Source organism: Callorhinus ursinus, unplaced genomic scaffold (assembly GCF_003265705.2).
Source record: "Callorhinus ursinus isolate GAN/ISIS: 27379988/994484 unplaced genomic scaffold, GSC_fseal_2.0 scaffold40, whole genome shotgun sequence".
NCBI classification, from domain to species: Eukaryota; Metazoa; Chordata; class Mammalia; order Carnivora; family Otariidae; genus Callorhinus; species Callorhinus ursinus.
Window position 1 is genome coordinate 1,833,776 of NW_027397102.1, and position 14,041 is coordinate 1,847,816.

At 36.3% G+C, this 14,041-nt stretch overlaps 1 protein-coding gene across 5 annotated transcripts in view; it reads right to left on the reverse strand.

Moving 5' to 3' along the window:
* Window positions 1-14,041, reverse strand: part of ZDHHC15 (zDHHC palmitoyltransferase 15) — a 156,148-nt gene that overhangs the window by 49,880 nt on the left and 92,227 nt on the right. For all 5 annotated transcript variants that reach the window (XR_012374799.1, XR_012374800.1, XR_012374796.1 and 2 more), the window contains exons 5-10: window positions 12,016-12,085; window positions 9,473-9,505; window positions 8,594-8,714; window positions 3,823-3,955; window positions 2,102-2,228; window positions 311-414 (exon numbers count right to left, since the gene is read on the reverse strand). Coding sequence is in view for 1 of the 5 variants with exons in the window: in XM_025883901.2 (XP_025739686.1) it covers window positions 311-414; window positions 2,102-2,228; window positions 3,823-3,955; window positions 8,594-8,714; window positions 9,473-9,505; window positions 12,016-12,085 (588 nt within the window). In the remaining 4 variants the exon portion in view is untranslated. The remainder of the gene's footprint in view (window positions 1-310; window positions 415-2,101; window positions 2,229-3,822; window positions 3,956-8,593; window positions 8,715-9,472; window positions 9,506-12,015; window positions 12,086-14,041) is intronic.

Here is a 14,041-nt window from a genome sequence, read left to right on the forward strand (position 1 = left end):
GTTTACAAATATACACAGCACTGTTTATTATGTTTCCTGACTTATCTGATTGGTTATAAATCATGGTATCACAAAACTGTTAAGAAACCTTCCAAGCTGCCATCTAATCCAACCTAAGCCACCAGTATTTGCTACACAAATCTGGCCATACTTGCCCTTCTCTATCCAAAGGGCACTTATGAGGTTGACATGCTTATGTAATCTTTCTGAACACTGTTTTCTCACTCCACTACTTTGGTTGTATTAACATGGTCTTTAGTAGTGCTTGCTCTGCTGGGTGGAGAAAAGACTTCCTTCTGAGCCTCCTTACCTCGGTTTTCATCCTCGTTGTCTTCCCAGGGCTCTTCATTTGCTAGCAGTGGGTTTTGTGATTCATTCATAGACCTCATAGGGAAGGAGTGTCCATCACCAGGGCTGTCGGGGAAAGGAAGGCAGTGAACTCTTGCAGCTGACATAGACTTTTTGTGAATCTAATAACCCTCTTAGAAATAGGACTGGTTTCTTACAAAGATTTAAACCATTTAGCTTATTCGCTAAAGCCATGGTGGAATTGGGTTTTACAACAGCATCATTTAGTTGCTGTATTGCTTTTAATTTCTATGTCTTGTTTGTCTGCATCATTGTCTACTGTTTTGGTTTGTAAGCAACTGTTAAACTTGTCTCCCACAATGCCCAGTTATGGCAATATGCACATATTGCGGGCTTCATAAATATCATTTAATGATCATCCGAATTTATATCCAACTATCTTATTGCTTTGGTTCTAAATTTTCAACAAAAATTAGCAGATTCAGAATCATTGATATATTGGAGATAAGTTGCTGTGAATTGGTGATAAGTATTAATGTCTGAATGTCCCATTATTTGGCTTGTATGGCAGAAAGGTTATTAGGAACTATGGGAAAGAGCCTGAGTGAGGCATCTCTAGGAGTGCAGATTTTGGGGGCAATTACCCTCACGTGCGATCCACTTTGTGGATATCTTTGGTAATCTAGGGCTACCTCCTTGGTGAATCTCTGTCCACCAACAGATGGGATGCATCAGAGGGAACTAAGTTCTGGCTAGAGTGGGCTACAGTTTGAACACTTGAGTATATATATCTGAATGCATTGCAAATTTATATCTGAGTGACTTTTGGATTACTCATTTTATATTACCTATGCCTTTTCTCCTGTTCATAATTGTGGTTAACTGAAAGTTGACAGATTTTACTGATAGTTCTCTACAGAGGATGTAAGTATACTGATTATAAGTGAATGGGCTTTGATTTTTGTTTTTTTATTTCAGAGAAGACTCATTTTAGACCTCTCTTTGATATAGTGATAGTGTGTATTTGTGTATGTGTGTTAGTGGGGTGCAAATAATTGCTGGTAACAGTTATTAATCAACATTACCCACCAACACAGTTTTGTCTTGTGCTTTATAGCCAGGATAGTAGGATACACCATAGAGCTTAAATAAATGAGGCTGTGAAACACCAACTGGTACCACTTATCCACTTAAAGCATTTTTAGGGTAGGTGTCCCCTCTGTTGTTTTCTTCTGATTTATTTGTACATATTTTGTATATATTTTTGATCACAGAGTATATACCATTTCAATTCTACATTTTTCACTTAAAACAGAGTGAGCATTTCCCTTTACTGTGACATAGTTTTAATAACTATTACTTATAACTACATAATATTCCAGCCAGTGGGGAGATAGATATATATATGGCATATTGTTGAATGTTTAGGATAGATGTTTCCTAATTATTGGCCGGAAATACTGTTGTGTTGAATATTTTTATGCCTAGTTTGTTTGTTTTGAGGATAGATTTTTAGAAGTGGAATTACAATGGACATGTAGATTCTTATGATTTTTGATACATATTACCAAATTCATTTATAAAAGAGTGGTACCAGTTTACACTGTCACAAAGCATGAGAATGTCTATTTATCATACCCTCACCTAATTTCTCTTAACCTAGAAATAAAAAAACTTGGGGAATAGAGTTTTTTACTGGACTGTTATTTGTTGCAAACTATAATTGAAACAGAATTTCCTATTTCAAGGCATGGTCCAGCATCAACTTCTTTCAGTGGTAATAATTACCTACCTGGACCCAATAGGTATTAACCAGAACTTCTTGTTATCTCCAAACACCTGCTGGATATTTTTGATGAAGCCAAGGTTGAACCCATTTTTCTCTGGGCCACTTGTAAACACTGGAGTACAGAAGGCCTCTAGGGCAGGATAGGGGAGTTGAAGAAAAGAGGAAGAAAGCAATAAAGGAACAAAGTTCAGGACTATCATGATCTTACAGTTCTCCATGAATGTGACTTGATGCTACAGTATCTTTTTGCTGTGGTAGCATTGGCCTCTCATCCTTAGTTATTGTTAAATTACGTAGTAAAAACAAGTTTCATTACTTAATACAAAGTCATTTTGTTATTAAATGCAAAGAATTGGTACTCTATTTTTTTTTAAAGGCAGAAGAATCACATAATGATAGAAATAATTAAGCAGCCATCGGGGAACTATATATTTTGTGCTGCTGCATTGTAAGGCATGAAAGAACAAATTTAACAGTATTTTATTTGAATCTTAAGTGGCAGCAGCAGCCCAATGGTCTCCATCTTTAGAGCTGGGACTAGAGTAATGATGCATAAAGAGTTGGTAATGACATTGATTTGGTTTTGAAATATTTCAGAAATGAAGATGTTTACACTGAAACCTGTGAATGTAAGAAACTGAGTTTTACTCCATTAAAAATGTCAACAGATGAACTATAATCACCTCAAAGACTGAGGAGTTGGACCATGTTAGTGCACATTATTTTTAGACACACATTTACCCATTAAGCAAAAAATACTTTCACTGTTGGACCGGCTGCATCTAGCCATTTCCCGTTTGTTCTCTGTTTTCAAATTCTGTTATCATGAAGTTTTTAGTACTTCTCTACTTTGTAGTTATGTCTAAGCCAAATGTGCTGATCTACCACCCTAGCAACTAAGTGCTACAGATATATGGTTTAGAAAAGGAGTGTAAATATTTTCTTAGCTGTTAGCATTATTAGTAAATGAGTTCCAAATGTATAGTGGCTTTTGTACGAAACTTTGCTCAATCTATCTTAGCTAAACATTCAATATTTGGACACTTTCTCCTCACTCCTCATGCATTTATTTGTATACAATGAAAATATTTGTTTCACTATAGATGAAGTAAAGTTGTTACAGTGGAATCCAGCAGAAACATAATTCTCCAAATAACAGCCTGGAGTATAGAGTAACAGAAAAAAAAATGTTAATTTCTTGTACTCATTTTCTAGAAACTCACTTATTCAGTGTATTTATCATATTCCCAGTCCTCCACAGCTCCTTGATGATTGTAGATATCCAGTGATTTGTTGGTTTGGATTCTTTCTCAGCACTCTGTCTTTGGATGCCCTCAATAATTTAGAGTCTTCTATCTTTATTAACCTTCACCTCTCCCTTCTGATGTTCCCTTCTGTACTGATTTTTCCTCCACTTCCTCATGTGAACACCTTTTAGAAATTTTTCAAGCTATAAATTTGGGGAGTTATTACCCAATGTGAATTATAAAGAGTAATGATCCATTTTGGTTTTGTGTGAGGTTTCATTCAATAACGCTTTATTCATTCACTATGGCTCTCCAGTTTGGTTAAACGTGTTTACATCTGTCTCAGTTTGTAAGCAAAGGAATGTCACTACAAATAAAATGCTTCACTGGAACTTTTCCTCTTCCTTGGGAATAATCCATATGCCACTATGATATTCATTAATGTGTTTCTTCCCTCATCTTAATATCCAGTCTTACCTAAGGTGGTTTTGTTTCTGCTGACGAGCCAACAATGGTAACCAAAGAGAATCACAAGGCTGACAAAAAACATGCAGGCCACAAAGAGGAGGAAAAGAACATGGAACTTTGAGCGAACACTGGGCAATTCCCCCTAGAACAGAAATAATAAACAAATAGAAACAGGATTAAAGTGATAAGGCTTGGCTAGTTTTTCTGTATGTTAGCACTTTTCTCATATGTATAAAATGTCTAGCTAGAATTAAAAAAAACAGATTTTATAAAATTTTTATAAAAGTTCTTTCTGTTGATGACCATACCTCATTATGGATATGCTTTCAGCCTACAAAGCCTAAAATGGATCCTTCATTAAGTTCAGTGTAAAACATAGTATATACTGCAGCAATTAGAGAATACTAGTGTAAGAAGGGTATATTCAGGCCATAATTGGTATGCAACCTCTTAAGGCTAGTACTCCATTTAGTTTGCAAATTATGAATCACTGGCCAGAGGTGATCTTGAGGTCATATGGTTCATCCTCTTGTCTCAAGATGGGTTATTCTGAAATACTTTATATATCATGTTTCCTTGGACATATGCATGTTGAAAACATCACAATGATACCTGTAGGAAGTTAAAACACATAGGTAGAATTTCAAAATGCTCTACCCATATGTTATAACCCGACTTTAAAGCTAGTGAAAATTTTGTGTGGATGTTTTTTATAGTTGAAGTAGAAGGTGTTGATATATCAAATTCTGTGAAATAGCTCTTTAGATAGTAAAATCAAGCAGGATTTGACAGGCAATTGTAAAAGTAGGTAGCTAAAGACTTTTATAGTTATCTGGGACATCTTATTTTCCATGTGGTGCCAACTTTCTTTTTTTACATGCAGCCCTAAACCAGCATGCACATTTTATCTTCTGAAGAGAACTTTAGAAAACATTTTCAGTTTTGGAGTGAGCAGTTGAGAGAAGTTTTTTATTTCCCCCTTTCCTGTGCTGATCATTTTTTTTTTTGGCATGATGAATTGCATTAAAGTATTTCCAAATGCTCTTGAGTAGTAAAGTTAAAGGTGATTCTTGATTGAAGTGGACCTTAACATTAGGATCTGGTTCTACTTCAGTTTGGAAGGAAAAAATTAAGACTTGGAAACACTTGGGAAATTCAGATAGCATGGATTTTTTTTCTTAGAGAAGATTTTTATTCATTTTGATGTAAGGAAATATTGGGGATCCTTCAGAGTATATATGTTTGAAGGATGAAGATAAGGGGAAGTCAGTCAGTCAGATGTTTTCAGCTGATGAGTAGTCTGGGTAAAATTTGCATGGGGGTAGAGCACCCCAGGACATAGTTACCTCAAGGACTTCAACCTTCAGAAAACTTCATCTGAAGCTCCTTTCTGAAATGATCCCTCCACAAAATCTTGGCCTAAGCTCCCAAACTAAATTTGATTGGCTTGTGTTTGTTTTGTTTTGAGTTTATAGGAAAAAAATTATATATTGTTTTGTAGTGGGTTTTGCCTAGCTAGGTTTTTGCTTTCATAATCTCTACTTTTTGAGTATGTTTGTTAAAGCTTTTAAAGCTTACATTTATTTTACTTCTTATCTTTCATATTTAAATGGGCAATAGGAAATGTCTAGGCAAGAGGGACAGACAGAAAGTCAGTTCACACCCTGGGTAGCTAAGCTGGAAGTCTTTTCCTCCCCTAATTACTCTTGTAGAACTGTCTTTTGTCTGCCAAAGGATATCCCTTGATAAAGTACCCCCCCTTTCTTTTTGTTTTGTTAGAAGAGGTTGACGGCCCTGTGTTTGAAATTACCTTCCCGGGAGATAACCAAGCTAAATTACTCAAAGCAATAACCACCAGAAACAGTTCAGGGGAATACTGGTAGCATAACACTACTATCTTGGTTCTAAAATAATTCATAGTCTCTGTGAAGAGATTCATGGCCCAGTGTGGAAGGTGTATATTACTACTTTTTTCATAAGGTAAAAGATCAATTTCCTATCAAAGTAGCTACTCTTCAAGTTAATATATAGAGGAAAAACATGACCTGATCATTGTCTTCTGAATTCTTTATTCCAAAGGAGTTATAGCTTCTCCATAGCAGGATGATAATGGGCAGTAGGATATGGTATAGTGTTTTAAGATCTCTGGGCTTAGGGTCAGATAGCCTCCAGGCCTGACTTTGAAACTTACAAGCTGGATAATCCTGAGCAAGTCACTTAACTACTATGAGCCCCAGTTTTATCATTTTTAAATGAGGCTATAATTCCTGTTTTGTGTACTTTATAAGGTTGTGGTGAGGAGAAGATGAGATAATAGATATGAAAGTGCTTTGAAAATGGTAAAGTATCATACAAATAGAGGTTGCTGTTCTTAGGAGAACCGCTAGTCACCTTGATACACGATTTTTAAAATACATGGCAGTGTTTACTTTTTATTTTAAGGTGAGACTCAATTTAAACTGAGAAAGCCATCTCTAAACCACCCCAAAGTGCTTTCTGGCTGGAGATACTGCATAGAAGCATTTTTCTGAATCATCAATGCCCTTTTCATTATGAGAGCAAACCAAGACAGGTTTTCTTACATCCCATCTGTCAGGCATGAGCTAATCTATTTTAGAGGAAAAATGAGGGAATAGGAAAAAGACAAGGCTATGCTCATCTTGTGCTCATGAATACTGGCATATGTTTGGTAATTAATTCACATCCAGATATTATGTTTCAAGAGTGAAAAAAAAAAGTGTACAGCACCTGGATGGCATTGTGGTATTTGAAGATTGACTGAGTTGGAGGGCCAAGGCAAAATGTGTAAAATGCAACATTGTTTACTCTGTCATGAGTTCTTAAACAGTAGCCTACTCTGTTGGAAGACCAAGTAAGGTCTATAGTGAAGACCGAGGCTGACACTTTCTCGGCTGAATTGGATACGGTAGATTTTCTTTACATTCAGGGTAGTAGCTCAGTGTGTGAATGGGATGCCAAACAGGTCATGAAAACCTGAGCAATAGATAAGAGATCCTGAGATGTGGAAAGGAGCCAAAGAAGAGATGCCAAGATAATGAATCATTTTGTATTTGGGGAAAATTTATGAGAAAACTTCATTTCTGCTTATATTTTTGTATCTCTGAGTTGAAGATTTTTTTTAAAGATTTTATTTGTCAGAGAGAGAGAGTGAGCATGAGCAGGGGAAGGGGCAGAGGGAGAAGCAGGCTCTCCGCTGAGCAAGGAGCCTGATGCAGGGCTAGATCCCAGGACCCTGGGATCATGATCTGAGCCAAAGGCAGAGGCTTAACTGACTGAGCCACCCAGCTGTCCCTGAGTTGAAGATTTTGATGTACATTATATAATTCCTGATTCTTACTTATTTATTTATTTGAGAGAGAGAGAGACAGAGAGCATGAGAGAGTGCACAAGCCAGAGGGTGGGTAGTGGCAGAGGGAGAAGCAGACTCTCTGCTGAGCAGGGAGCCCCATGCGGGACTTGATCCCAGGACCCTGGGTTCATGACCTGAGCCAAAGGCAGATACTTAACCGACTGAGCCACCCAGGTGCCCCATAATTCCTGATTCTTAAAGTTATTAAATATCTGAATTGATTAAGAAAGTTGGGAAAATGGAAAGCACATATCACTGTAATTTTTAATACTATATTTTCTACACTAGTAGGGATCAAAGCATTAATTAATAATTTAACTACTCTCAGGTATTTAGGTTCTCACTGCCTGTCTTTCTTTGTTCTCCACTTTATTATAATCTTTAGTCTGGTCACAGGATTCACATTCTTTCCCTGTTGCTTTACCTCTTCACTTGACGTGAGATATTCCTATTATATGGGCTCCTGTACAATTCCTTCAGTAATTACTAATAGCTCTACCCACATCTGTCTTTTGCTATTTAGGTTCAGTTTGGACAACCCTCATCATGGAAGGTTATGATATTTTAACTACTGTACTGGAATTGTGGGGAAGGGATATCTTCTGGAGTCCATTGACATGAAATAAAAAAAAATTCACTATACTGCTGCCAGACCCCACACACATATGTAAAGTAAAAATCTGCCTTCAATTCGTTTGGAAATAGATGGGATATGGTTGAAATTTTCAAGTAGAAGAAATGTGAAATTCTCTTTTAGATTTCACTATAATCATCAAAATCATTAAGAAGGTAAAAATACTTTACCTTTCAACATATGTTTCATTTGACCTTGGCAATGAGCCAGGGAAGCAGGTAACAGAGCCAGTATTAGAACTCAGTTTTCCTAATTCCCAACCCAGTGTTTGTTATACAAAGCTCAAATAAGACTCCCCATTTCATTTTGGTCCTGTGCGAAGATGAGTCAATGAATCTTTTTGTCCAGTAGGAATTTTGCAACTCTCCTTTGAACAGGAAATGAGAAAGTATTTTCTGACAATGAGGGAATATTTTGTTAGCATTTTTCTTAGGAAACTAGAGATTCAAAATTAGTTTCAACATTTTAAAAATCTATAATTGGTAAGCAGTGGGTATTTTAAACTTGACTAGGTAAATACATTGTAAAGAATCACTAAGAGTCAAGAGGTTAGGTTCCCAAAGGTCTTAACAAGATTCTCATGTATGACAGAAATTTAAGTGGAATCCTTAAATAACAAACTCCTAAATCTCAGAATATTCCACATGGGAAACTTGTTTTTGGTGGCTTCCTTTCTGGTTACCTTAGTATTAGCTATTTCAAAATGTAAAAGGGAAAGTTGAAAAATGTCACAGATGTATGTTTTGGGGGTGACCTTTCAGGGTTATTTAACTTACTCTCCAGTATTTGATGAAATAGTTGAAGACTGTTGTAGCAATGTACAGGCAGTAGAGAACAGAATAAGCTAAGAACTGAAGAAAGAATTTGTAGTTGGAAAATCCAATGCAATTATTAACCCTAAAAAAAAAAAAGAAAAAAAGAAAACGTAATTTGAAATCAGGATCCATTGATTGAGAACACACTGATACATAAGTGAACAAAGCAATGGAAGGATGTTATTCTTGCTGCTTCATTATGTGTTGTGTAGAAACTCAACAGAATAGAAGTCCCTTAATAAAAACAGACTAGAAAAACAAGTTCATGTCTCACTTGTTTCTCTTTTCATTTACAGGCATAGAGACACCTGGCCTACTTAATTGTTCTGGACTGGTTCCTGACCCACCCAAGAAAACCTGAATCTTGGATACTAAAAACCTATTACAATCTTAACAGCTACACTTAGTACAGTGTGACATGTTCTCTTTGTAGTTAGATGGTTTCAGACTGGTTCTCTAGGTCAGACATACAAAATTTGGAGAATTGCTGAAGTTAACGATCTAGAATATTTCAAACATCAAGACAACTAAAAACAGAACTGAATTGTATAATGTCAAAGAAGAGAACTATTTGTGCTTGATTTCATTACTACACCCAATTACTAAAGCTAATGGACAAAAGACCATTAGTTTTGTGAGATCAGGAAATTCACTACCATACCTTTGGTGGTATATTTATTTTTTCTTTAAAATGTTATGCCTGCCCTGTCCCCCATGTACATACAAGACCCAGTGATTTATGGTTAGAGAAACAAACATGTTACAACTATGCTTAGGAAAATAGGCATTTTGAGCAACTTTGACCCTTTCAGAGTAAAGAAATGAATCAAAAGGACATACCAAGGGCAGTGATGGTCCATTTTTAATACACACCTACAAAAGAAACAAAATACAGTGTGATAAGTGGAGCTACAGAAATGAAGTAATACCTCATAATTGAACTCAAGTCTCACCAGTATTTTTACATGGTACCAGTACACTCATTCCTAGATTTCCACTATAAGCTACTGCAAAATTATTTTGTTCTCAGTTATTTCTTGGATGAGCCAATCACAACACTTTATAGGATTATACTGACAGCAAGTTACATGCCTAGAAGTCTAAGATATCTCCCCTCATTTTGCTCAATATACAGATTAATAAAAATACATTAGAAAACATATGGCTACAGTCTGTTAAAATAAAAGACAAATGGAGACCATCCTTAAAAATTACTCAAGCTGACAAAACCAGTTTAGTCATACAAGCAAAGCTTAATTTAGCTTATTTTATAAGACTGACTTGACCTGGGTCATTTCTTGCTTATGCCTCTGGAAATCATTAGTAAAATTTAAACTGTTTTCTAAGGTTGGTATAAAGTAACCACTGACCAATTCTCTATCATTTAAGAAAATTTTGAATATTCTAACCACTGTGAAGAATAAAAAGGCCTTGTTTTCTCACTATATAAGCTGTTTTATAACAATATATCTCAAGCCTCATTTTATGTTTTGGTTTGAGTGCTCCTGGTTTGCAAACTGTCCTTCTGGTGTGTACACAATAAAATTTTACTAATTAGGGGCCCCTGGGTGGCTCAGTCAATTGTCTGCCTTCAGCTCAGTTCATTATCCTGGGATCCTGGGATTGAGCCCCGCGTTGGGCTCCTTGCTCAGCCAGGAGCCTGCTTCTCTCTTTCCCTCTGCCCCTCCCCTGCTTGTGCTCTCTCTCTCAAATAAATAAATAAAATCTTTTAAAAAATTTAAAAAATTACTAATTGCTATTCTGGTGATTTATTTATTTTACTTTGGCTATTTCTGATCTTTTGAAAGATCTCTCTGAATCAATAGTAAGAGAAATATGGGTGGAACATAACACCCAAGAAGAAAGGACATGAAGATTATATTTATTAACATACCGATGTGACTTTACAAAGCTGGAATAATTCAAGTAACAAAATAAAGTGGTATTGAGGTATAACCCAAAATATAAAGTGATTATCCATGCCTATATACTTATATGAATAATAAACAAATAAGGAAACAAACAAATAAGTGAGAAGAGTCAAATCTCTCAAGAAGAAGAATTCCAAACAATTTATGTAGATATTCTACCTTCAAGGAGGGGGAGCATAATTTTCCATTCCTTTAGTTTGGGCTATTCATAGTGATTTCCTTCCAAAGGGTAAAGGAAGCAGCAGAGGAAGAGTAAATTTACATTAGAGAAATCTGACAAACACTACCTCAGCCAAATAATCAAGATTAATAATACAGTGATAAGTCATGTTCATAATATGTGCCCTTGATAAAATACAATGATAATGGTATTTTACCTCTATGCTCTTCCTACCCAAAACACAGTACCCAAGTCTAATCATGAGAAAAATATCAGACAAATCCCAACTGAGGGATATTCTACAAAATACTTGATCATTAATCCTAAAATCCTAAAAACTGTCATGGTTATCAAAAACAAGTAAAGTCTGAGAAAACTGTAAGAGCTAAAAGAACCTGGGAAGACATGCCAACTAAATGTAATGTGGTATCCTGGATGGGATCTTAGAAAAGAAAAAGAACATTAGAGAAAAACTGAGGAATTCTAAACAGAGTATGGACTTCAATTAAAAATAATGTATTGATGTTGGTTCATTAGTTGTAACAAATGTATCATATTAATGTAAGATGTTGATAATAGGGGAAACTGGATGTAGGACATATGAGAACTATCATCACAATAATTCTATAAATCTAAAACTGTTCTGAGACCAAACATTTATTTTTATTTTTTAATTTTTAAAATTTTATTTATTTATTTATTTTTATTTTTTTATTTATTTGAGAGACAGAGAGCAGAAGAGAGAGAGAGCAGAAGCGGGGGGGGGGCAGCAGAGGTAGAGAGAGAAGCAGGCTCCCCGCTGAGCAGGGAGCCCAATGCAGGGCTTGATCCCAGGACCCCGTGATTATGACCTGAGCTGAAGGCAGATGCTTAACCAACTGAGCCACCCAGGCGCCCCATTTTTTAATTTTTAAAAAAAGTTTTATTTGACAGAGAGAGTGTGAGCAGGGGGAGGAGCAGAGGGAGAGGGGAAGAAGCAGACTCCCCACTGAGCGTGGAACCTGACGTGGGGCTCCATCCCAGGGCCCTGAGATCATGACCTGAGCCGAAATCAAGAGTCAGACGCTCAACCGACTGAGCCACTCAGGCACCCCGAACATTTATTTTTAAAATGGAGTTTTATATCTCTTTCCTATCTTTAGAATAGTTTGAATAATCATCATTCTAAGAGGGTATGTGGAATGTGTTCATTATGATTGAAAGGAAATGCTCTTATCTAGGCATGGTCACATGTTAGGATCAGTCAGGTTGTTGTCCAAGCTCAGCCCAGGGGAAAGATGGATGTCACTTACATGGCACAGACAGAGCAGTGGTGGCAGCGATCAGGCTTGATCAAATGGCACCGGTCACAGAATCTAACAGCTATAGGAAAAATAAGGTGGTTAGCATTGGTTAGGGCTCAATATGACACCATATATCTTACTAGCCTATCTGGATGGCTTGTTATACACTGATTACAGGTAGTCAAGCTCATCTCAAGTTACCAAGAAAAAGGCAGATCACAGAAGAGAATTGTGGTATGTATTTTTTTCCCTGTTAGATCAATCTTGAAGGCACCTTCTGGGGGATGAAGGTAAAGGGAAAAGTTTTCATATCTGGATATCTGATAATAAGATTTGGTATTATAAAACAAACTATGCTGTCAACTGCTTGAGTGATCTTGGGAAAACCACTTAGATTCTGTTTACTCCAACTTTCCTGTATAAAAACAATTAATTCAGTTGACCATTTCACAGATGAAGGAAGTAAAGACTTAGCCATATCAAGTGACTTACACAAGATCACACAGCAAGTGAGTGGCAGAACTGTGACCACTACAGTTTTTCTGACCCCTCATTTCATTCAGAGTTCTCTTCACTCTATAAGTCTGATATAAAAAAAATTCTCCCTCCCTCTTCCTTCCTTCTCTCCTTCCTTTCTTTATTTCCCTTAATGAAAGGCATTTTCCTTTTCTTCTCATTTTCTCTCTGTTCATCAATAGAGTATGACTATGTTTAATGTAATTAAGTGAAACAACTAAAATCATGAATAATTTGAGCTAATATAATAATTCCATCTGAAGTGTACATTAAGCACATATAATTGATTTAGCATAATGGACTGCTAATTCAGCAGTTTGTGTTTATGTCTAGCAATGGGGGGGATGACAAAAGTATGGTTATAATCAAGGCAGAGAAAAAGGGAGAGGGACATGCATGTTTAATTCATCCAGCATGTTTTTAAAGATATAGTAATATCTTTGCCCAGTTTAAGCCACCATTATCTCTAATTTAGATGACAGCAACAGATGCCTAATTATTTACTCTTTCATTCTTGTTCCCCATAATATATTCTCTATAGAATAGCCAGATGATCTGTTAAAATGTAAATCAGATTATATCACTTTTTACTTAAAACCTTCAGTGGACTTCCAACACCATTAGAATAAAATCCAAACTCCTTACCATGGCCTGTATCATCTGGCCTCTGCTTGCCTCCTCAGTTTTAACTAGTATCACTCTCCACCTGCTATACTCCAGTCACATGGCTGGCTGGCTGTTCTTCTAATACTGCAAGCTTGCTCCTGTCTAAGGGCCTTTTGTACTTGCAGTACCTTCTGCCTGGGATGCTAGTCCCTCTGCTCTTTACTTCCTGCTGGTTTTTATTATGCAGGTCTCAAACCAAAAGATATTTCCTCAGAGAAGCCTTCTCTATAGCATAGGGCTGCAAACAAATGATTCAAGGGTCCAGAGACTAGTGAGTAGTGAGTGAAGCAGCCAGTTGGAAACTGTGAGGGAACCTGAGAATGCATGCCTTATTTAAAAAGTGTGGCTACTACTCAGCTTTAGCTAGTTTTTGCCATGTGAAAATGCAGACTGAATATTGCCAGAGTGTCTGAGTTTTCAGGAGAAGCCAAAAATAAGGACTTTCATGTGGAAATATTCTAGTTGTTAAAAATCAGTAACAAATACAAAGTTTTAAATGATACATTAGAGATCAAACAAAATTTCTCTTGGGTCTAATTCATCCCATACCCCTTTAGTTTGTAACCAATCTCTGTTCTATCACATCATTCTGTTTACTACTGTGAGAAATTATACAAATAATTTCCTGTCTACTTTTCACCATATTTCAGTATGCATGAAGACTTTTAAAAAATCATGACTACCATGACATCAATGCTCTAACAAAATTAATAGTAAGTCCTTAATATCTAATACCCAGATCATACTAAAATTCTCCCAGGTGCCACACAGGATCTTAATGAATGATAACTGAATAAATAAATGAAAAACAGATGAACATAAATGTCTAACAGTATAATTCCCAAAGCCTTGA